General features: G+C 51.2%; 1 protein-coding gene across 6 annotated transcripts in view; it reads right to left on the bottom strand.

Annotated features, from left to right (window-relative positions):
- The window catches only part of CENPU (centromere protein U), a 125,580-nt gene that overhangs the window by 1,506 nt on the left and 99,097 nt on the right, over positions 1-24,977 (bottom strand). For 5 of the 6 annotated variants that reach the window (XM_075347137.1, XM_075347139.1, XM_075347140.1 and 2 more), the window contains 3 exons: positions 18,259-18,320; positions 2,580-2,736; positions 1-34 (listed from right to left, as the gene is read on the bottom strand). The exon at positions 1-34 is cut by the window's left edge and continues 1,506 nt beyond it. In XM_075347137.1, coding sequence (XP_075203252.1) covers positions 1-34; positions 2,580-2,736; positions 18,259-18,320 — 253 coding nt within the window. Of the gene's footprint in view, positions 35-2,579; positions 2,737-18,258; positions 18,321-24,977 lie in introns of those variants that run through there. The other variant, XM_075347142.1, reaches the window with a different exon arrangement.

Genomic DNA, 24,977 nt, shown 5'->3' with positions numbered 1-24,977 from the left:
CCCACAAAAATGCTGGGACAGAGGAGGACCCATACTGAAAATATTTTTCCAAACAAATTTAATCAGAAAATAAATAGATTTAAGACATCAAAATTCAATAATGACAAACCAAATAAATCCATCCAATATAAGCCATTGCTATGTATTGCTATAACTACATTGAGGTTGGATGTTCTCCCCTGTTTGCATGGGTTTCCCTTGGGCACTCCGGTTTCCTCCCACACTTCAATGACATACTGAAGGGGAAATTAGAAGAAGGGTATTTTCATATGAACAAGCGTTGCGTTGTGGCATTAGCAATAATTTTGTAATATGATGCTAGACAACATGCCATAAACTGCTGTTCTCAACTTTGATGATCAGGAGCGCACTGCTCCCCATTCTCCCAGTGTTCTACTTGCTGGGGAATGTGGTGTGATCCTGATGTAAGTAGAGAAAATTGGCATGAACATAGTAAAGTGAGAAGGTGCTGGTTGATCAGGATTTGATGCCCATAATTCAGTCATGGGGTAAATCACCGCACACTCAAGATTCGAAGATGCAAACAACTCTTTTATTATACAGACAACGTAGAAATGTTGTTCTATATGCAACATAAATTATATTGACGCACCCACATCCTGCGCACACCACATTCACACTGTAGCACTTCATTTCTCCAACTTAGACTCAGCATCTAGATGATAAAGACCAGGGGAGGGATGGAGTCGTAACATTGTCTGCGTAATAAAAAAGTTGTTTGCATCTTCGAATTAGAGTGTGCAGTGACTTACCCCAGGACTTGATCCTAATGATTAACAGTCTGGACTTGTGCCACGGCTGTGCTACTGGGTGCTTTCCTATGCTGCAAGCAGATGCAGCATCAGAGGAGGTCCAGAACTCTGAAGCTGGTGAGAGCCAGCGATACGGCTAACTTCAGAACACTAGGGGGAGCAGCTGATGAAATCCTACAGAAATCCTACTGTAGAACTAGCTCAGATTACAGCTGCAGTAAAAGTGAGCGGAATCTGCTCTCCTGTGAGTGCTGTCACCTCCCCCTCCCAATCTGGATGTTTCCAAAAGGATAAGGAAGATTAAATGTAGGGACACAGTGCAGAGCCATTTTGTTGGTGACCACATATTGCTCCCCACATAGCGCTCTGCACGCCCCAGTCCAGCAATGCTCTGCCGCATGCACGCCCACCCGCAATGTTCTGCCACAGGCACGCCCGCAATGCTCTGCCGCATGCATGCCCACCCGCAATGTTCTACCACACGCACGCCCACAATGCTCTGCGACACGCACACAATGCTCTGCCTGCATGCCCGCACACATTGCTCTGCATGCACGCACAATCACACGCAATGCTCTGCCACATACATGCACAAAATGCTCTGCCACACGCATGCACAAAATGCTCTGCCACACGCATGCACACAATGCTCTGCCACACGCTCACACAGATGCACGCCATGTTCTGCACACCCGCCTGCAATGCTCTGCATGCATGCGCGCCCACAATGCTATTCATGCACACCCGCCCGCACTGCATGCACGCAATCCTGCATGCAATGCTCTGCATGCCTGCCCGCAATGCTCTGCATGCCCACCTGCAATGCTCTGCATGCCGGCACGACCACAGGTAATGCTCTGCATGCCGGCACGCAATGCTCTGCATGCCGGCACGCAATGCTCTGCATGCCGGCACGCAATGCTCTGCATGCCGGCACGCAATGCTCTGCATGCCGGCACGCAATGCTCTGCATGCCGGCACGCAATGCTCTGCATGCCGGCACGCAATGCTCTGCATGCCGGCACGCAATGCTCTGCATGCCGGCACGCAATGCTCTGCAAGCAGGGGGCCTTAAAGTGAGAATGGGAGGATTTTTGATAACAGGTAAATTGCCAAGTTGTTTGTTGTTCTAAGCACTTTGCAACTGTACCCATTTCAAGGGAATCTGTCAGCAGGATTACACACTCCAAACTATTTATAGTCAAATCTTGCTCTTCCAAAGACAAGTCCAGTTCTTAACATGGATTGTCTGTTCCCCCTTTGCTGAAAAATTAAATGTTGGAATTGATATGCAAACGAGACTGAAAAGCTATGGTAGATCTGAAGCTTCTGTCACTCCAGCTCTATTTCCCACCCAGCATCGCCTCCTCCTGCTTGACTGATGGCTCCTTTGTCTGAAATCACACAGCAGAGGCTGTCAGTCAAGCACAGGAGGAAGTGGTGTTGGGCGGAGAATAGAGCTGGAGTGACAAAGGATTTAGATCTACAGGCTAATTTGCCACAACCTCTAAGCTTTTTAGTGATCCCTTAGGGTACAGGTTAAACTTGTGTCACGGGTTTTTCCCATTGTTTTTACTCTATGTCCTGCTAATTAGACAAATTATACAAGTATGAAACTTTGGACTCCGACTTCTGAGACCTCTGCCTATGCTGACAATGGCCCCAAAAGCTTTTATCCATGGAAATGATTAAAAATGTGAGGAGGGACACTGTGCAAGGAATTCATCAATCTGTTTTGCTTTTATGACAATTGGAGACAACATTACAAACAAACCAATACTTTAAAAGTCTTAATGAAACACTTACAGTTTCCTTCACATGGGGATTTTCAGACTTGAACTTCATATAATCGTCTCGTAAGTGTGTAAGATTTTGAAGGAAAGCTATTGCACTCTTGCGCGATTTATCCTTTTGCTCCAGCTCTGAACACGCTTTTTGTAGCTTAATTAATTTGGGCTGCTTCCTAAAAAAAAAAAAAAAAAAAAAAAAAAAAAAAAAAAGGAATTTTGTTTACTTACTGTAAATTCTTTTTCTTATAGTTCCATATTGGGAGACCCAGACCTTGGGTGTTTAGCTTCTGCCTCCGGAGGACACACAAAGTACTACACTTAAAAGTGTAGCTCCTCCCTCTGAGCTTATACACCCCCTGGTGAGCCAGTCCCAGCCAGTTTAGTGCAAAAGCTGAAGGAGAATAGCCACCCACAAGTAGAACAGAGCAAGAGCCGGAACAACCGGAGACTCTGTCCACGACAACAGCCGGTGAAAACACGCGGAACAAGGAAATTGCCAACAGGCAACAGGGAGGGTGCTGGGTCTCCCAAGACGAAACTATAAGAAAAAGAATTTATGGTAAGTAAACAAAATTCTCTTTTTCTTTATCGTTCCTTTGGGAGACCCAGACCTTGGGACGTTCCAAAGCAGTCCCTGGGTGGGAAATAAACAGAAAAACTAAGAAGTAGGCAGAACCTAACTTCACAAGTGGGCGAACGCCGCCTGAAGGATGCGTCTGCCCAAGCTCGCATCTGCCGAAGCATGAGCATGCACTTGGTAGTGCTTCGAGAAGGTATGCAGGCTAGCCCAAGTGGCAGCCTGACAGACTTGTTGAGCCATAGCCTGTTGCCTAAAAGCCCAAGAGGCACCGACAGCTCTGGTCGAGTGTGCTTTGATCCCCGTCGGGGGAGGCGCCTGCGTTCTCTGGTAGGCGTCCGAAATGGTCGACCTAATCCAACGGGCTAAGGTCGGCTTAGAAGCAGGGAGGCCCTTGCGCCAAACTGTGGTTAGCACAAAAAGAGAGGTGCAACGCCTAAGCGCAGCGGTGCGAGACACATAAATCCGGAGAGCACGCACCAGATCTAGAGTATGTAGAGCTTTTTCAAAGCGATGAACAGGGGCCGGACAGAAGGAAGGTAAGGTAATGTCCTGGTTAAGGTGGAAGGGAGAGACCACCTTAGGAAGAAAGTCTGGAGTCGGACGGAGAACCACCTTGTCTTGATGAAAGACTAAAAAAAGGTGACTCCGTGGAGAGCGCAGCCAAATCAGAGACTCTCCTGAGAGAAGTTATGGCAACCAGAAAGGCCACTTTCTGTGAAAGACGATACAAAGAAACCTTCCTAAGAGGCTCAAAAGGGGGGTTTCTGCAAGACTGTGAGAACCAAGTTAAGGTCCCAGGGGTCCAAGGGCCGCCGGTAAGGCGGAATGATGTGAGACGCGCCCTGCATGAAGGTGCGGACCTGAGCCAGCCGAGCGAGACGCCGCTGGAACAGAACTGACAGAGCCGAAACTTGTCCCTTGAGAGAGTTGAGGGACAGTCCTAGCTGCAGACCGGACTGTAGAAAAGACAGAAGAGTCGGCAAGGAGAATGGCCAAAGAGGATGGCCGGTAGAGCGACACCAGGACAGGAAAATTTTCCAAGTCCTGTGATAGATCTTAGCGGAGGAAGACTTGCGGGCCCGAGTCATAGTGGAGATGACTTCAGGGGGAATACCAGAAGCCGTCAAAATCCAGGACTCAAGAGCCACGCCGTCAATTTGAGGGCCGCAGGATTCGGGCGGAAAAACGGACCTTGCGAGAGTAGATCTGGACGGTCCGGGAGATGCCACGGCATCTCTACGGACAGTTGGAGCAGATCCGGATACCAAGCTCGCCTGGGCCAGTCAGGTGCAATGAGGATGACTCGACGACCCTCCATTCTGATCTTGCGCAGGACTCTGGGCAAGAGAGCTAGAGGGGGAAACACGTAGGACAGACGAAACTGGGACCAGTCCTGAACCAGAGCGTCCGCGGCGAAGGCCTGAGGATCGTGGGAGCGAGCCACGTAAACAGGAACTTTGTTGTTGTGACGGGATGCCATTAGGTCCACGTCCGGAGTGCCCCATTTGCGGCAGATCGACTGAAATACTGCCGGGTGCAGGGACCACTCGCCACCGTCCACGCTTTGATGGCTGAGATAATCTGCCTCCCAGTTGTCCACGCCTGGGATGTGTCCCGCCTTGATGATTGATGTAGGCAACCGCTGTCGTGTTGTCTGACTGGACTCGAATGTGCCTGCCCGCCAGCAGGTGGTGAAATGCTAGAAGCACGGCTCTGGTTTCCAGCACATTGATTGAAAGGGCTGACTCGGACGGAGTCCAAGTGCCCTGCGCTCTGTGGTGGAGACATACCGCTCCCCAGCCGGATAGACTGGCATCCGTGGTGAGAATCACCCAGGACGGGGCCAGGAAGGAGCGCCCTTGGGACAGGGAGAGGGGCCGAAGCCACCACTGAAGAGAGCTCCTGGTCCGTGGCGACAGAGCCACTAACCTGTGTAAGGAGGAAGGCCGCTTGTCCCAACAGCAGAGAATGTCCAGCTGCAGGGGGCGCAGATGGAACTGGGCAAAGGGAACAGCCTCCATGGACGCCACCATTTGACCCAGCAGCTGCATCAGACGCCTGAGGGTATAACGGCGGGGCCTCAGCAGAGAGCGCACCGCCAGCTGGAGAGACTGCTGTTTGTTTAAGGGCAACTTCACAAGTGCCGGCAAAGTCTCGAACTGCATCCCTAGGTACGTGAGACTCTGGGTTGGAGTCAGAGTGGATTTGGGAAGATTGACAAGCCACCCGAATTGGGCTAGAGTGGCGAGAGTGAGCGAGACACTCCGCTGACAGTCTGCGCTGGATGGAGCCTTGACTAGAAGGTCGTCCAGGTAAGGGAGCACTGCCAACCCCTGGAGGTGCAGAACCGCAATCACTGCTGCCATGACCTTGGTGAATACCCGAGGGGCCGTGGCTAACCCGAAGGGGAGAGCCACGAATTGGAAATTATCTTCTCCTATTGCAAAACGTAGCCAACGCTGGTGTGAAACTGCAATTGGCACATGTAGATAGGCATCTCTGATGTCGATGGACGCCAGGAAATCCCCTTGGGTCATTGAGGCAATGACTGATCGCAGAGACTCCATGCGAAAGTGCCGCACCCGAACATGCTTGTTGAGAAGCTTGAGATCAAGCATGGGCCGGAAGGTACCGTCCTTTTTGGGAACTAGGAAGAGGTTTGAGTAAAAACCTCTGAACCGTTCCCGGGCGGGAACTGGTACAATTACTCCGTTGGCCTGCAAGGCTGCCACGGCCTGTGAGAAGGCGGCGGCCTTGGAGCAGGGGGGAGTTGAGAGAAAAAATCTGTTTGGCGGGCTGGAAGAGAATTCTATCCTGTAGCCGTGAGAGAGGATATCTCTCACCCACTGATCGGAGACTTGTTGAAACCAAGCGTCGCCAAAGTGGGAGAGCCTGCCACCGACTAAGGACGTTGCTGGAGCCGGCAGAGTCACGAGGAGGCTGCCTTAGTGACAGAACCTCCTGCGGTCTTCTGTGGACGCGCTTTTGGGCGCCAGTTGGATTTCTGGTCCTTAGCTGAGTTAGCGGACGAGGCGGAGGGCTTGGAGGACGACCAGTTGGAGGAACGAAAGGAGCGAAACCTCGACTGATTCCTACCCTGGGCAGGTTTCCTGGTCTTGGTTTGTGGCATGGAAGTACTCTTCCCGCCAGTAGCTTCTTTAATAAAATCATCCAGCTGTTCACCGAACAGCCGGGAACCAGCAAAAGGGAGCCCAGCAAGGTACTTCTTTGAAGAAGCATCTGCCTTCCACTCTCGAAGCCACAAGATCCTGCGGATAACGAGGGAATTAGCCGAAGCCACCGCAGTGCGGTGAGAAGCCTCTAGCATGGCAGACATGGCATAAGATGAAAAAGCTGAAGCTTGAGAAGGTAAGGCAACCATCTCAGGCATAGATTCCCTGGTGAGGGAATGCATCTCCTCTAGAGAAGCAGAGGTGGCTTTGAGAGCCCACACTGCTGCAAAAGTTGGGGAAAACGCGGCCCCCGCCGCTTCATACACGGATTTGACCAGAAGGTCAATCTGACGGTCAGTGGAATCTTTAAGGGAAGTGCCATCAGCCACCGACACAACGGTCCGGGCTGAGAGCCTAGACACCGGAGGGTCTACCTTTGGGGAGTGAGCCCACTCCTTGACCACCTCAGGTGGAAAAGGGAAAACGGTCATCAGAACCACGCTTTGGGAAGCGTTTGTCAGGACAGGCCCTGGGTTTGGTCACAGCGGTCTGAAAACTGGAGTGGTTAAAGAACACACTCTTTACTCTCTTAGGCGAGGTAAACTGGTGCTTTTCTGCCAGAGAGGGTTGCTCCTCTGATACTGGCGGATTGAGATCCAGTACAGAATTAATGGAAGCAATCAAGTCACTAAGATCTGAGTCACCCTCGGAAAGATCAATGGGGCACATGGAGTTAGCCTCCGAGCCCCCTGTAAAGGCATCCTCCTCATTTTGCGAGTCAGCTCTTGAATCAGAGCCGCGGGATGAGGAGGGAGAGGAAACCCTGCGGCTCCTCTTAGGAGGACGGGGTCTGTGCCCTGATGATGAATCCTCTGTGAGCTCCGGTGGACGGAGGTCAGATGATAGGGATCCTAAAGGACCCTTAGCAAGAGCATTAGAGGCACCCTGTGAAGTGGGCTGATGCATATTCATCAAAGTCCTGGACAGAAGTCCCATGGACTCAGCAAAAGACTGGGAGATAGACCTGGAGAAGGACTCTACCCAGGCCGGGGGTTCAGCCACAGGTGCAGAAGCAGCCTGAGAGACCACTGGGGGTGAGACTCCAGGCTGTGGCACCGCCAAGTTAGAGCAGACATCACAATGTGGATAGGTGCTCGGTTCAGGCAGCAGGAGCTTACATGCAGCGCATACATTATAAAGCTTTGGAGCCTTGCTCCTCGTGTGAGACATGCTGCTGGAGTGGGGACAGCTTCTACAAAGAGAATGAACCCCAGGGAGTATATACAGAGGTCCACAACCAGAGACCGGCTGTGGCTTACCAGACCGCTGAAAGCGGCGTTGTGTGCCCTCCAGATCCCGAAGCCCGGACCCCCAGTTCAGGCAGCAGGTGCACAGCACCTCAGCAGGGATGCAGAGTGCAGGATGGCCCAGCGCAGAGTGAACCCTGTCCAAGAAAATGACCGCCGGAGCGAAGAGAGGGGGCGGGACTTGGGGGCGTCCCTGTAGGAAAGCGGGATCTGGAGGGCCATAGAGACCTGCAGGGGAGGAGACACGCACAAGCAGTGGGGAGTGTCCCTCCCCTGTGCAGGACGGCCGCCGGGAGGAGCCGTGCCTGTCCCTCTGCATGAGTGACATGCGAGGGCAGTTAACAGAAACTAGGCCTCCGGCGAAGCCGCGGCCTAAATTTGAGCAGCGAGGCCGACGCGCAGGCAACATCGGCGCGGTTCTCGGGCGAAAGCCAGAGAACCAGCCGGAAATGCCAAAATAAATACAGCAAACACACTCTCCCCATACAATAAAGAACAGGGACCCCCAACATATGAACGTCTCAGGTACTTAGCTGCTGAGACGCAGGGCCAGGTCCCTGGGGATGAGTGCTCCAGTCCAGCAGAGTCCTAAAGGGCTGTGGACGGAGACTGGTCTCCTGCCAGGCATGGAGACCGCGCTGGCTCCCACTTCAAGCCAGAGCCCAGGAGGGATGGTGAAGGAGCACGGCATGTAAGGCTCCAGCCTTGGAAATCAACCTTACAACACCACCGACACAGTGGGGTGAGAAGGGACATGCCGGGAGTCCAGACGTGGACCCGCACTTCTTCAATCTCTTTCCAAAAAGCAAAAAATCATATGAGAATGCATATGTGGATGTATGCCTCCTGAACACAAAGCGATAAACTGGCTGGGACTGGCTCACCAGGGGGTGTATAAGCTCAGAGGGAGGAGCTACACTTTTAGGTGTAGTACTTTGTGTGTCCTCCAGAGGCAGAAGCTAAACACCCAAGGTCTGGGTCTCCCAAAGGAACGATAAAGAAATCAAGATAGAGTGTCAGCATTTCTATTTTTTAAACAAAAATACAGACTGTACATCTTTCTGAAAGCATGGAAACAATACAAATTATTATAGACTACTAACGGTACAGCTATACTTTTATATTTTCATCAGGCCATCAGAGTCATTTTGCCCATTGTTTCCTATAGAATAACCAAATATGTACTTATGTGTACCAGCTCATCAATGGGAGCTCAACTTCCTACATTTAAAATAAGACATTCACCCGGTCAAATACGGTACCTAAAATACCTAAATATTCAAGTTTTTCACCATGAACCACATGCAATGAGAATGGGGATCCATTAATAATAGTGCACCGTATGCTGGGATCTCCTCCTTTAGGGTGGAGTCACATCTGCATATAAAATCTGAGTGCAATGCGAGAAAATATTGCATTGCACTTGCACCAATGTTAACCAATAGAGCAAAGCATTTCTGCTAGTTTTAGCTTATTGAAATCTCCTGCATGCAGAGCAAATGGCAGCATGCTGAGATTGGCTCCATACCTCGGCAATACAAGTGACTGGGTGTGAGAAAAACACGTGGAACAGGGACCGCACATAGATCTGCATTTTTAAAAACCATCCTCTCCCTGCCAGTCACATCCATGTCAAGTATTGAAAAAAAGAGTTACAGAAGTACATTACAGAGTTCCCGCAGCTGCAGCGCTACTTCCGGATCCGACAATTATCTCTAATGCATATTCAGAGCTTTCCCCACCTACAGACGTATCTGATTGCCTCTAGTCAGACCATGCCCCCAGACAGCGTCTGTGATTGGTTGGAATCATAGAACCTGTGTGCGGGTCTGTATTTTGGTATAAAATAAATTAAAAAAAAAATGAAACAATTGATATATTGTACCCAGTGTATTGATAACACAGATAAAGCCACAGCTACAGGCTGCAGACCACGGCCATGCGCTCATCATGGCTGCATATCAAAATAAGAGGAACCGCCTGCGGCGTTTTAAAAATTATTTCAATAATTTTAAAAAAACGGCGTGCGGTCCCCCCCCTCATTTTGACACCAGCAATGATAAAGTCTGATATCTGGGGGTTGGTATTCTCAAGCTTAGGAGACCCATAGTTATTGGGAGCCCCCCAGCGTAAAAATAGCAGCCTGCAGCCCCCCAGAATTGTCGCATCCATTAGATGTGACCATCCCGGCACTTTCAGATTGCCCTGGTACAGTGGAAATCGGGGGTAATAGCAGGGGTTAATAACAACCCACAGCTGCCAGTAAGCCCTAGATTAGTAATGGGGAGAGTCTATGAGACCCCCCATCACTAATCTGTAAGTGAAAGTAAAAAAACAAACACTGAAAAAATCCTTTATTTGAAAGACAAAGAAACATCCTCTTTCACCAGTTTATTAACCCCCAAAACCACCCTGCAGGTCCGACGTAATCCACGCGAGGTCCCACGACGATCATATTCGCTGGCCCAGTCAATGAACAGAATGTTCCCCATTGGCTGAGGGAGGAGTGCCTGCACGTACACACTGCTGTGAGAAGCAGTACAGTGACATGAGCTAACCTTATGAGGTCAGCTCACCTCACTGCAAGGGCTCACACCTCAGTGTGTGAGCAGCCGCGGGCCTGACGAGCGCTGACGTCATGAGGTTAGCTCAGTTGATTAAATGTGGCGATGAATTTCAATGAACTCGTGACATCAGCGCTTGTCACCGAGTTCAATGACTGCCGATTTCTCACATCAAGTATCGCTAGCGGCTTGCAGCTGTGATAAACCGGGACGTTGCGGGGTCTCGCAATACTTGGCGTGAGAACGCAGCGGTCATGGAACTCCGTGACTAGCGGTGATGTCACAAGATCAGTGGAGTTCATCGCCACCGGTAATGGACGGAAATAACCACATGATGTCAGTGCTCGTCAGGCCAGCAGCTGTTCACACATTGAGGCTTGAGCCCCTACAGTGAGCTGGCTGACCTCATGAGGTTAGTTTATATCACTGCACTGCTTCTCACAGAGTGTGAGTGCAGGCACTGTTCTCCCAGCCATTGGAAAACATTCTGTTCTTTATTGACTGGGACAGTGAGTATGGATCGTCGTGGGACCCCCTTATTGGATTACGTCGGACCATGGATTAGGGTTTTTGCAGGGAAATAAATTGCTGAATGAGGGTGTCTTGTCTTTATTTCTTTAATAATTTTCTCTTTTTATATGTGTTTTTCAGGTTCTATTTTGGGAATCGTCATGGGACTTTGATATGGATTACGTCGGACAATTTTTTTAAAAAAATTGTAATAAATTGGTGAAGGATAGCTGTAGTCGGGGGGTGTTTGTCCAAATAAAATTTATTTTACTTTGTTCAAGAACTGGATTAGTAATGGGGGGGTATCTTATAGAAGCTTACCCATGACTAATACCAGGGTTGATATCAGCTGGCAATTCACAGCTGACATCAATCCCCATTTATTATCCCGTTTGCCACCACACCAGGGCAACGAGAAGAGCCGATGCGAAGTGCAAGGATTGGCGCATCTGCGGCCTGCTATTTTTACGCTGGGGAGTGCTCAATAACCATGTGCCTCCCTAGTCTGAAAACACCAGACCAGAGCAGTCCGCTTTACCTTTGCTGGTGATCCAATTTGAGGGGACCGCATGTTTTGTGTTTTTTTTAAATAACGTATTTATTTTTACATAAATTATTTAAAATAACAGCGTGGGGTGGCCTCAGTTTTCTTACTAGCCAAGGTAAAGCTGCCAGCTGTGGTCTGCAAACTGCCACTGTCTGCTTCATCTTAGCTGGCTACCAAAAATAGGAGGGACCCCCACATCATTTTTTTTGGGGAAAATAATGAATTTTGGGCTAAAAACAAGGATAAACACCCTTCAGTGCCACATGAAAGGCACTAAAGGGTGCAAGATTACAAAATAGAGGGGAGTGGGACATTATATATGTTTCACACATTAATCTATATTTTATCTATCTAGCTTTTGACAGTATGTAAAACTCCATGTTAAAAACGCATGTCACACAGACTGCATACTGACCACATACTGAGACAAGATGATGGGGGAAAAAAAAAAGCACTCGCATGACATACGGAATGACACTCGCATCTCACTCCAAGACACTTCAGGAGCAACATCGGAACTGTGTTTTATAAGCAGATGTTACTGCACCTTTATAACGTGTCAGACTCATGTACTGGCAAGTAATCTTTCGTAGGGGCCCCCAGCGTTTGAGAAATAAGGCTCTTAAAAAAAATCATGCGTTCTACCGCTCCATTCTTTGCTTGCAATAGTCACAACGCAGCTCGAGATATCACAGTCTAAATTGGGAATGGGAACTGCAGATATCCAAAGCTCTCAATTTATCCCATTTTATCTAGGGCTGAATCATGATTACCAAAATGTGTCTAGACTCATTTTGAAGCAGATAATCTCCATGTCAAAATAAGCCCTAGATCGCTTCTGTACGAGATGCAAGCTAAGATATGGCTGGATTACTACATCCTCAACTACTTATGTGCGACCTTGCAAGGATGTAGGAGATACGTCTTTGGCATGGAAAGAGTCAAATGAAAAAAAGAGAATTTTGTTTACTTACCGTAAATTCTTTTTCTTATAGTTCCGACATGGGAGACGCAGACCATGGGTGTATAGCTTCTGCCTCCGGAGGACACACAAAGTACTACACTAAAAAGTGTAGCTCCTCCCTCCGAGCATATACACCCCCTGGATAACCAAATCTAGCCAGTTTAGTGCAAAAGCTGAAGGAGGACATCCACCCACAAGTAGAGACAGAGCAAAACCCGGAACAACCGGAACCTCAACAACAACAGCCGGTGAAAACACACGGAACAAGAAAACTGCCAACAGGCAACAGGGAGGGTGCTGGGTCTCCCATGTCGGAACTATAAGAAAAAGAATTTACGGTAAGTAAACAAAATTCTCTTTTTCTTCATCGTTCCTTATGGGAGACCCAGACCATGGGACGTCTCAAAGCAGTCCATGGGTGGGAAATAAACAAAACTGAGAAGTAGGCAAAACCTAACTTCACAAGTGGGCGACAGCTGCCTGAAGGATGCGTCTGCCCAAGCTCGCATCTGCCGAAGCATGAGCATGCACTTGATAGTGCTTCGAAAAGGTGTGCAGACTAGACCAAGTGGCAGCCTGACAGACCTGCTGAGCCGTAGCCTGGTGCCTGAAAGCCCAAGAGGCACCGACAGCTCTGGTCGAATGCGCCTTGATCCCCGGCGGGGGAGGCACCTGAGACCACTGGTAGGCATCGGATATGGCCGACCTAATCCAACGAGCCAGGGTCGGTTTAGAAGCCGAGAGACCCTTGCGCTGACCTGTGGTCAGTACAAAAAGAGGTGCACCGCCTAAGAACAGCGGTGCGTGACACATAGATCCGGAGCGCCCGCACCAGATCTAAAGTACGCAACGCTTTCTCAAAGCGATGCACAGGAGCCGGACAAAAGGAAGGCAATGAAATGTCCTGGTTAAGGTGGAAAGGAGACACCACCTTAGGGAGAAAGTCCGGAGTCGGACGGAGAACCACCTTGTCTTGGTGAAAAACCAAAAAAGGTGACTCCGAAGAGAGCGCAGCCAAATCCGAGACTCTCCTGAGAGAAGTTATGGCCACCAGAAAAACGACCTTTTGTGAAAGTGGAAACAAAGAAATCTCCCTAAGAGGCTCAAAGGGGGGTTTCTGTAAGGTCGTGAGGACCAGATTAAGGTCCCAGGGATCCAAAGGCCACCGGTAAGGTGGAATGATGTGAGATGCGCCCTGCATGAAGGAGCGCACCTGGGCCAGTCGGGCGATACGCCGCTGGAACAACACTGACAGCGCCGAGACCTGTCCCTTAAGGGAATTGAGGGATAGTCCTAGCTGCAGACCGGACTGTAGAAAGGACAGGATGGTCGGTAAGGAAAAAGGCCAAGAGGCATGCCCGGAAGAACGACACCAGGACAGGAAAATTCTCCAAGTCCTGTGGTAAATCTTGGCCGAGGAAGACTTCCGAGCCTGAGTCATAGTGGAGATGACTTCGGGAGGAATGCCGGAAGCCGTCAGGATCCAGGACTCAAGAGCCACGCCGTCAATCTGAGAGCCGCAGAATTCTGGCGGGAAAACGGACCTTGAGAGAGAAGGTCTGGGCGGTCCGGGAGATGCCACGGCACCTCTACGGACAGGCGGAGCAGGTCTGGGTACCAAGCTCGCCTGGGCCAGTCTGGAGCAATGAGTATAACCCGACAGCCCTCCATTCTGATTTTGTGCAGGACTCTGGGCAAGAGAGCTAGAGGGGGAAACACGTAAGACAGACGGAACTGGGACCAATCCTGAACCAGCGCGTCCGCTGCAAAGGCCTGGGGATAGTGGGAGCGAGCCACGTAAACCGGGACCTTGTTGTTGTGCCGGGATGCCATTAGATACACTTCCGGAGTGCCCCACTTGCGGCAGATCGACCGGAACACTGCCGGATGCAGAGCCCACTCGCCGCTGTCCACGGTTTGACGGCTGAGATAATCTGCCTCCCAGTTTTCCACGCCTGGGATGTGGACTGCGGATATGGTGGACTTTGAGTCCTCCGTCCACTGAAGGATGCGTTGAACCTCCAACATTGCCAGGCGGCTGCGAGTCCCGCCCTGGTGATTGATGTAGGCAACTGCTGTCGCGTTGTCTGACTGGACTCGAATGTGCTTGCCCGCCAACAGGTGGTGAAAGGCTACGAGAGCTAGGAGCACAGCTCTGATTTCCAGCACATTGATTGAGAGGGCTGATTCGGACGGAGTCCAAGTGCCCTGTGCTCGGTGGTGGAGAAATACTGCTCCCCAGCCGGATAGACTGCATCCGTGGTGAGAATCACCCAGGACAGGATCAGGAAGGAGCGTCCCTGAGACAGGGAGAGGGGCCGAAGCCACCACTGAAGAGAGTTCCTGGTCTGTGGCGACAGAGCCACCAACCTGTGCAAGGAAGAAGTCCGCTTGTCCCAACAGCGGAGAATGTCCAGCTGCAGAGGACGCAGATGGAACTGGGCAAAGGGAACCGCTTCCATTGACGCCACCATCTGACCCAGCACCTGCATGAGGTGCCTGATGGAATGAGGGCGGGGCCTCAACAGAGAGCGCACCGCCAGATGGAGGGACTGCTGTTTGACTAAGGGCAGCTTCACAAGTGCCGGCAGAGTCTCGAATTGCATCCCTAGGTACGTAAGTTTTTGGGTCGGGGTCAGAGTGGACTTGGGCAGATTGACAAGCCACCCGAATTGAACAAGCGTGGCGAGAGTGAGCGAGACACTCCGCTGACAGTCTGCACTGGATGAAGCCTTGACAAGAAGGTCGTCCAGGTAAGGAATCACTGCCAACCCCTGGAGGTGCAGAACCGCAACCACTGCTGCCATGACCTTGGTAAATACTCGAGGGGCCGTGGCTAACCCGAAGGGGAGAGCCACGAATTGGAAATGTTCCTCTCCGATTGCAAAACGTAGCCAACGCTGGTGTGAAACTGCAATTGGCACATGCAGATGGGCATCTCTGATGTCGATGGATGCCAGGAAATCTCCTTGGGTCTCAATGACTGATCGCAGAGACTCCATGCGAAAATGCCGCACCTGAACATGCTTGTTGAGAAGCTTGAGATCCAGGATAGGCCGGAAGGAACCGTCCTTTTTGGGGACTAGGAAGAGATTTGAGTAAAAACCTCTGAACCGTTCCCTGGCGGGAACCGGTACAATTACTCCGTTGGCCTGCAAGGATGCCACGGCCTGAGAGAAGGCGGCGGCCTTGGAGCAGGGGGGAGTTGACAGAAAGAATCTGTTTGGCGGGCTGGAAGAGAACTCTATCCTGTAGCCGTGGGAGATGATATCCCGCACCCACTGATCGGAGACGTGTTGAAACCACACGTCGCCAAAGTGGGAGAGTCTGCCACCGACCAAGGACGTTGCCGGCTCGGCCAGATAGTCAAGAGGAGGCTGCCTTGGTGGCAGCAGCTCCTGCGGACCTTTGTGGACGCGGCTTCTTGCGCCAGGTGGGCTTCTGGTCCTTGGCTGAGTTAGTGAACGAGGCCGAGGGCTTAGAAGCCGCCCAGTTAGAGGAACGAAAGGAACGAAACCTTGACTGGTTCCTGCCCTGGACAGGTTTCCTGGGTTTAGTCTGTGGCAAGGAAGCACTCTTCCCGCCAGTAGCCTCCTTAATAATTTCATCCAGTTGTTCACCGAACAGCCTGGACCCGGCAAATGGGAGCCCAGCAAGGTACTTCTTTGAAGAAGCATCTGCCTTCCACTCTCGCAGCCACAAAATCCTGCGGATAGCGAGGGAATTAGCGGAGGCCACCGCAGTGCGGTGAGAAGCCTCCAGCATGGCAGACATGGCGTAGGCTGAAAAGGCTGAAGCCTGGGAAGTTAGGGCAACCAATTCAGGCATAGAGTCCCTAGTGAGGGAATGCATCTCCTCTAGGGAAGCAGAGATGGCTTTGAGAGCCCACACTGCTGCAAAGGATGGAGAGAACGAGGCCCCTGCCGCCTCATAGACAGACTTGGCCAGGAGGTCAACCTGGCGGTCAGAGGGATCCTTAAGGGAGGTGCCATCAGCTACAGATACAACTGTCCGGGCTGAGAGTCTAGACACCGGAGGGTCTACTTTTGGTGAGAGAGCCCACTCCTTGACCACCTCTGGTGGAAAAGGAAAACGGTCATCAGAACCACGCTTTGGAAAGCGTTTGTCAGGACAGGCTCTGGGCTTGGACACAGTGGCTTGAAAACTGGAGTGGTTAAAGAACACACTCCTTGTTCTCTTAGGCAAGGTAAACTGGTGCTTTTCTGCCAGAGAGGGTTGCTCCTCTGATACTGGCGGATTGAGGTCCAGTACAGAATTAATGGACGCAATCAAATCACTAACATCCGCATCACCCTCGGTCAGATCAATGGGGCACATGGAGGTAGCGTCCGAGCCCCCAGTAAAGACATCCTCCTCGTCCTGCGAGTCAGCTCGTGAATCGGAGCCGCGGGACGAGGAAGGAGAGGGGACCCTGCGTCTCCTTTTAGGAGGACGGGGTCTGGGAGCAGATGAAGAATCCTCTGTGAGCTCTGCAGAGCGAGCCGGAGCAGCAGAGGCGCCCTGAGAAGGGGGCTGATGCATGCTCAGCAAAGTCCGGGACAGCTGTCCCATGGAGTCGGCAAAGGACTGGGAGATAGCCTTAGAAAACGATTCTACCCAAGCCGGGGGTTCAGCCACCGGGGCCGGAGCAGCCGGAGGGACCACTGGGGAGACTCCAGGCTGAGGCACCACCATGTTAGAGCAGGCATCACAATGTGGATATGTGCTCGGTTCAGGCAGTACGAGCTTACATGCAGTGCATATTGAGTACAGCCTTGCAGCCTTGCTCCTAGTGTGAGACATGCTGCTGAGGTGGAGGCTCTGCAGTAAAGAACACACTCCTTCAGAATGACCCCCAGAGAGTGTATAAGGAAGTCCACAACCAGAGGTTGTGGCTTACCAGACCGTTTTGTGTGCCCTCCGGATTCCACAGCTCGGACCCCCAGACAGGTTGCAGAGATGCAGCAGCCAGCGCCGATCAGTGTGAGAACTCTGATAAAATGGCGCCGGACGGAGGAGGGGGGGCGGGGCCTAGTCCAAGAGCGGGAACCAGAGGGCCAAGGAGATATCCAGGGGAGGGAAACATCTCCTCAGATAGGAGTGTCCTCCCCTGGGCTGAACGGCCGGTGGGCGGCGCCGCACTGTCCCTCTGCATGACTGACATGCAGGGGCAGTGAAAACGAAAGTAGGCCGCAGCCGAAGCCGGGGCCTAAATTTTTCCATGCGGCCGACGAGCAGGCACCCTCGGCGCGGTTCTCAGGTGAAAACCAGAGAACCGGCCGGAAATCACAGCAAAGTTAAATAACACACTCTCCCCACAATAAATGTACAAGGGACCCCTCAAAAACGTCTCAATACTTAGCTTATGAGACGCAGGGCCAGGTCCCTGAGGGATGAGTGCTCCGTCCGGCAGGGTCCTGAAAGGGCTGCGGATGGAGACCGGTCTCCTGCAAAGCAGTGAGAACCGTGCTGGCTCCCACTTCAAGCCAGAGCCCGAGGGATGGTGAAGGAGCGCGGCATGAAAGGCTCCAGCCTTGAAATCAACACCGTCGACACAGTGGGGTGAGAAGGGACATGCCGGGAGTCCAGCTTGGACCCGCTTTTCTTCCAACTCTTTAAAATCAGAAATCATATGAGAATGCATGTGTGGATGTGTGCCTCCTGAACACAAAGCATTGAACTGGCTAGATTTGGTTATCCAGGGGGTGTATATGCTCTGAGAAAGGAGCTACACTTTTTAGTGTAGTACTTTGTGTGTCCTCCGGAGGCAGAAGCTATACACCCATGGTCTGGGTCTCCCATAAGGAACGATGAAGAAAAACAAGTTAAAAGAAACGAAATAAAGTCTAAAAAAATAATCCAACAAAAGGTGTCTGTTGATCTTTGATAACCAGAACAGGACTGTATTTTGTTCTCTTCTCGGTGCGAAAAAAAATCAAAACAACAACAAACCACGAAAGAAACCTGTAACAACCATTCTGAGTTATATTCTCTTGCCTTGACAGACACCAGAGTGCACAGAGCAATCAATACAGAATAACATTACTTACACTAAGATTTCATGTTTCACTTTGAGTAAACATTTTTTCTTTCCTTTAATTTCAGACTCTATCTGTGAGATATAAAAAGCATTTTTATTGGAGGATATGTCATCATAAATATTACAAACACACAGGAAGGAAAAAAAAAAATTAAAAATCACGTCATTAACCCCCTTCAAGATATATTTCCGTCACAGGTTGCGCCCCTGCCTTTGATGCGGGCTCACACGCCAAGCCCGCATTGTTCCCCACACATGATGACTGATTTGATCAGTCGTGATGAGTCTCTAACAGTCGTGGGTGGATCTCTGATCCACTTGCAGCTGTTAACCAATTAAATCCCGTTGTCAATCTCTGACAGCTGGATTCAACACGCGCTGGTGTGGAGTGCCTCTTGTCGAGCACCCATTAGCACACCCATGATATGATAGGTTGGCATGATAGAAAGCGGTCAGCTGGTGATCGCTGTGTCTGTCTGTCATGACGATCCTCCTATGAATGCCGGCTGCGAGCCGGGATTCATAGGAGACAGCGATTTCTGCTATACAGATTAGTGCTAATGCATTGCTGCTCTGTATAGGACACGTTATCGGACTAAAAGCTTCAAGTCTCCTAGGGGAACGAGTAAATACAATGAGGAGTTAAAAAAAGGTTTTAAAAATATAAATAAAAATAAATAACAGTTCAAATTACCCCTCTTTTGCCCCATTGAAAATATAACAATCAAAAAAATAAAATACACATATTTGGTACAACTGTTCAGAAATGTCCGATCTATCAAAATATGAACTAAGTTAATCCAATCGGTAAACAGTGCAACGAAAAAAAAAACCCAAACAACATCCAGTATTATAATTCACTAGTTTTGGAAGGAATAGTTTGGATTTTCAGCTCTGCTCCTGGATCTAATTTCAAATACTAAATCAAGGTATATTACAGAGACGATGCAGAACAAGAACCTCCCTGGTATGGGCTCCTCTGCGGATGTTGTAAGACCACACAGAGGACAGGCCGGCTGCACACTGACTGATGGGGACCTGACTATGGTCAATACTACAAAGAAGGGAATTTTGTTTACTTACCGTAAATTCCTTTTCTTCTAGCTCCAATTGGGAGACCCAGACAATTGGGTGTATAGCTATTGCCTCTGGAGGCCACACAAAGTATTACACTTAAAAGTGTAAGGCCCCTCCCCTTCTGGCTATACACCCCCAGTGGGATCACTGGCTCACCAGTTTTAGTGCCAAAGCAAGAAGGAGGAAAGCCAATAACTGGTTTAAAGACCAATTCAATCCGAGGAAACATCGGAGAACTGAACCATACCACATGAACAACATGTGTACCCGAAAAAACAGAAAAACCCCGAGAAAACAGGGCGGGTGCTGGGTCTCCCAATTGGAGCTAGAAGAAAAGGAATTTACGGTAAGTAAACAAAATTCCCTTCTTCTTTGTCGCTCCATTGGGAGACCCAGACAATTGGGATGTCCAAAAGCAATCCCTGGGTGGGTAAAAGAATACCTCATGATAGGGCCGTCAAACGGCCCTCTCCTACAGGTGGCCAACCGCCGCCTGAATGACTTATCTACCTAGGCTGGCGTCTGCCGAAGCGTAGGTATGCATCTGATAATGCTTGGTAAAAGTAAGTAGACTCGACCAGGTGGGTGCCTGACACACCTGCTGAGCCGTAGCCTGGTGCCGTAATGCCCAGGATGCACCCACGGCTCTGGTAGAATGGGCCTTCGGCCTTGAGAGAACCAGAAGCCCAGTAGAACTGTAGGTTTCAAGAATTGGTTCCTCGAGCCCCCGAGCAAGGGTGGATCTGGAAGCTTGCGACTGTTTACGCCGACCAGCGACAAGGACAAAGAGTGCATCCGGGTGGCGCAGGAGCGCCATGCGGGAAGTAGAACCTGAGTGCTCTCACCAGAACCAACAGATGCAAATCTTTCTGAAATTGATGGACTGGACGAGGACACAAAGAAGGTGAGGTGATATCCTGATATGAAAATGGGATACCACCTTAGGGAGAAATTCCGGAACCGGACGCAGAACTACCCTGTCCTGGTGAAGGACCAGGAAGGGAGTTTGTATGAGAGCGTTGCTAGCTCGGAAACTCTCCTAAGAGACGAGACCGTTACTAGAAGGCCACTTCCCGTGAAAAACGGGAAGGGAGACATCCTTCAAAGGCTCGAAAGGCGGCATCTGGAGAGCAATTAGAACCTTGTTCAGATCTCAGGGCTCTAACGGCCGCTTGTACGGAGTGCTGAGAAGACAAACTCCCCGTAGGAACGTGCGTACCTGAGGAAGTCGTCGTTTCTGAAAAAATACAGATAGCGCTGAGACTTGTCCCTAAAGGGAACTGAGCGACAACCCATTTTCCTACCTAGATTGCAGGAAGGAAGGAAACATAGACGATGCAACCGGCCAGGGAGAAACACCCTGCGCCGAGCACCGAGATAAGAACATCTTCCACGTCCTGTGGTCAATCTTGGCGGACGTTGGTATGCTAGCCTGTCTCATGGTGGCAACCACGTCCTGAGGTAATCCTGACGACACTAGGTTCCAGGACTCAATGCCACACCATCCGGTTGAGGGCCGTAGAATTCAAATGGAAGAATGGCCCTTGAGACAGCCAGTCTGATTGGTCTGGTAGTGCCCCCGGTTAGCCTACCGTGAGGCACCACAGAACCGAGTACCACAACATCCTCGGCCAATTTGTAGCGACGAGGATGGCGCGGCCGCAGTCGGTCTTGATCTAGCGCAGTACTCTGGGCAACAATGCCAGAGGTGGCACCTAAGGTAGCTGGAACTGCGACCAATGCTGAACTAAGGCGTTTGCCGCCAGAGCTCGATGATTGTGAAACCGTGCCATGAAGCTGGCACATTGTTGTTGTGCCGTGACGCCATTAGATCGACGTCCGGCCTCTGTCAGCGGCGCCAGATCTCCTGAAACCCGTCCGGGTGAGGAGACCATACTCTTTCGGCCACACCTCAGCGACTTAGGAAGTCAGCTTCCTAGTTTCCACACTTGGGATGTGAATTGTGGATATGGTGGATGCCGTGTCTTCCACCCACATCAGAACCTGCCGGACTTCCTGGAAGGCTTGCCGGTTGCGCGTTCTTCCTTGGTGGTTGATGTATGCCACCGCTGTGGAGCTGTCCGACTGAAGTCGGATATGCTTGCTTTCCAGCCGCTGTTGGAAGGATTGTAGGGCAAGATACACTGCTCTGTGTTCAAGAACATTGATCTGAAGAGTGGACTCTTGCTGAGTCCACGTACCCTGAGCGCTGTAGTGGAGAAAAACTGCTCCCCACCCTGATAGACTCGCGTCTGTCGTAACTATCGCCCAGGACGGGGATAGGAAGGACCTTCTTTTTGACCAAGAGGTGAGAAGAAGCCACCACCGTAGAGATTCCTTGGCCGCCTGAGAAAGAACGACGACTCTGTTGAGGGACGTCGACTCCTCGTCCCATTGGCGGAGAATGTCCCATTGTAGTGGACGCAGTAAAACTGCGCGAAAGGAACTGCCTCCATTGCTACCATCTTACGTAGGAAGTGCATGAGGCGTCTCAATGTGTGCGACTGGTTCTTAAAGAAGAGCTTGCAGCCCGTAGTGAATGCTGTTTGTCTAGCGGCAGCTTCACTATCGCTGAGAGAGTAAGAAACTCTATGCCTAGATATGTTATCGATAGGGTCGGGGTCGGATCTGACTTTAAAAAGTTGATGATCCACCCAAAACTCTAGAGAGTCTCCAGCGCAACGTTCGGGCAGTGTTGGCATGTTTCCTAAGAGAGTGCCTTGACAAGTAGATCGTCTAAATACGGGACCACAGAGTGACCCTGAGAGTGCAGGACTGTGACTACTGCTGCCCTGACCTTGGCGAAGACCAGTTGGACTGTCGCTAGCCGGAAGGTAGAGCTACGAACAGAGGGTGTTCGTCTCCTATAACGAAGCGTAGAAACGCTAGTGCTCTGGATCAATCGGCACGTGTGGATAAGCATCCTTGATGCCTAATGATGCTAGGAAATATCCTTGGACCTTGAGGCGATGACATGGCGGAGGGATTCCATCCGGAACCGCCTGGTGTCCACGAGCTTGCTGAGCATTTTTAGATCCAGAACGGGACGGAACGGCCCGTTGTTATAGGTACCGCAAAGAATTTGGGGTAAAAACCGTGACCTTGTTCCTGAAGAGGAACGGGGGTCATCACTCTTTCTGCCTATAGAGTGCACCCTGTTTGCAGAAGAGCAGCGGCCCGGCCGGGAGGTGGAGAAATTCTGAAGAATCGAGTTGGAGGACGAGAAGTGAGCTCTATCCTGTACCCGTGAGACAGAATGTCTCACACTCAATGGTCATTGACCTATGGCAGCTAAATATCGCCAAGGCGGGAGAGCCTGCTACCGACCGAGGCCGCAAGTCATGAGGAAGCCGCCTTGGAAGCGGGTTTTCAGACTGTCGCTTTTTTGGGCGAGACTGAGCCCGCTAAGAATCTTAGCTCCTCTGATCCTTTTGAGTCCACATTGGACGAGGAAAAATGGGACCTGCCCGAGCCTCGAAAAGGCCGAAAACCCCGACTGCCTCTTGCTCTGTTGGGGTTTGTTGTGTCCGGGCTGAGGAAAGGATGAATCCTTACCCCTGGACTGTTTGATGGTTACATCCAACGCTCACCAAACAGTCGGTCAGCAGAAAAAGGCAACTGGTTAGGCAACCTTTTTTGGAAGCAGAATCTGCCTTCCATTCACTTAACGAGCAGACCAGGCTCTGCTTAAAAACACGGAGTAGCGGAGGCTACCGCCGCACGGTTCGCAGAGTCCAGGACAACCTGAATCGCGTAAGAAACAAATGCAGACATTTGAGAGGTTAAGGATGCCACCTGCGGCACAGATGTACGTGTAACCGTGTCAATCTGTGTAAGACAAGCTGAAATAGCTTGGAGTGCCCCAAGGGAGAGAATGCCGGAGCCAACGGTGCGCCGACAGCCTCATAGATGGCTTTCGACCAGAGATCCATCTGTCTGTCAGTGGCATCTTTGAGTTTGCAGTTCCATCTCCCACTGCAACTATGGATCTAGCTACAAGCCTGGAGATTGGAGGATGCCGCTCGGGACATTGGGTCCAGTCCTTGACCAAGTCAGGGGACAGGGATAACGTGTATCCTAAGCCGTTTGGAGAAGCGCATATCTGGATAAGCGTGGTGTTCCTGGACTGCCTCACTGAAGGCAGAGTGGTCCAGAAAAATACGTGAAGCTGACTCCTCCACTGGAGGAGCTGTGAGAAATAACCCACATTCTATAGATGGACGCTATAAGATTATTTACTATGGCGTCACAATCAGGTGTATCCAGATTGAGAGCGGTCTCAGGATCAGAATCCTGAGCCGCTACTTCCGCCTCATTACACAGCGAGTCCTTCTGTTAGGACCCTGATGAAACCGAGGCCGCTCATAGCGAGCCCACTTAGGCTGTCTGGGACTGACGTCCGTGCAGAGCCGTGACTCTGGGATGCGTGTGACATTCCCGGAGCTGTTAGTTATTCACACTGAGGGGGGCCATGGATCAATGATTCAACAGTGCCCATATTGTGAGAGACATGTCCGGACTGCTAGGCTTCTAGTATCATAGCCATAGTCTCAGAAAAACTGTCAGTAAATACTGCAGACACCGTCCTCATCCCCTGGCCATTAGTGCATACAATGGGAGTCTATGTACCTGCCGGCCGTATAGCCGTACATGCTGTACCAGCTGTATAGAAAAACATGTGGTTCTGCACCTTTGTTTTACACAGAGAATATGCTGATAACTCCTCCGCATAATCCAGGAGGGTATATACAACGTGCGACCAAACAGTGCAATGTATATAGTACAAGCATATCTATAAGTGCACTTCTGCACTAGTGGGGTTAGCACCACAGGTGCTGCTTAACGCCTGTTACAGCGATTGTGTGACTATCAGAATGCCAGGGTCTTCCACACTTGTCTCTGTATCGTACAGAAACTGACACTAAGGCTGCCGGTGTCCTTGTAGAGAAGGAAGCCGTGGGCGTGCCTGAGAAAGTGCGGGAATCCGGATTCACAGTGCACACAGTGAGAGGGGTGGAGTATGCAAAACATACTCCAGCTCTCAGCTCTGCTCTATGCAGCGTCACGCCCCTACCCTGACTGTCAGGGCTGTGGGCGGTAACGAAGGGAGACTAGGCCCAGAAGCCGGGGACTCGAGTTAACAGCGCGGCCGCCGTAAAAGCGCGGGCCGCGCTGAAGTCCCCGGCGCACCACAAGTGCTAGCCGCGCCGCAGTTCCAGCGGCCGGCGCGACCGATTCATAGAAGTGGCCAGCGTCCCGCCCCTCTCCTGACTGGCAGGTCTGGGGGCGGGAACGAACGGAAGCAGGCCGCAAAAGCCGGGGACTCTAGTTATCAGCGCGGCCGCCGTAAAAGCGCGGGTCGCGCTGAAGTCCCCGGCGCACCACAAGTGCCAGCCGCGCCGCTGCCAGCGGCCGGCGCGACCGATTCCTGGAAGTGGCCAGCGTCCCGCCCCTCTCCTGACTGGCAGGTCTGGGGGCGGGAACGAACGGAAGCAGGCCGCAAAAGCCGGGGACTCTAGTTATCAGCGCGGCCGCCGTAAAAGCGCAGGCCGCGCTGAAGTCCCCGGCGCACTACAAGTGCCAGCCGCGCCGCAGTCCCAGCGGCCGGCGCGACCAATTCCCATAAGTGAGCCTGCTTCAGCAAAGCTGAAT

The sequence above is a fragment of the Anomaloglossus baeobatrachus genome, chromosome 1 (assembly GCF_048569485.1).
Source record: "Anomaloglossus baeobatrachus isolate aAnoBae1 chromosome 1, aAnoBae1.hap1, whole genome shotgun sequence".
Lineage (NCBI taxonomy): Eukaryota > Metazoa > Chordata > Amphibia > Anura > Aromobatidae > Anomaloglossus > Anomaloglossus baeobatrachus.
Note: the sequence above shows the minus strand (reverse complement) of the source record. Positions and strands in the feature narration are given on the sequence as shown.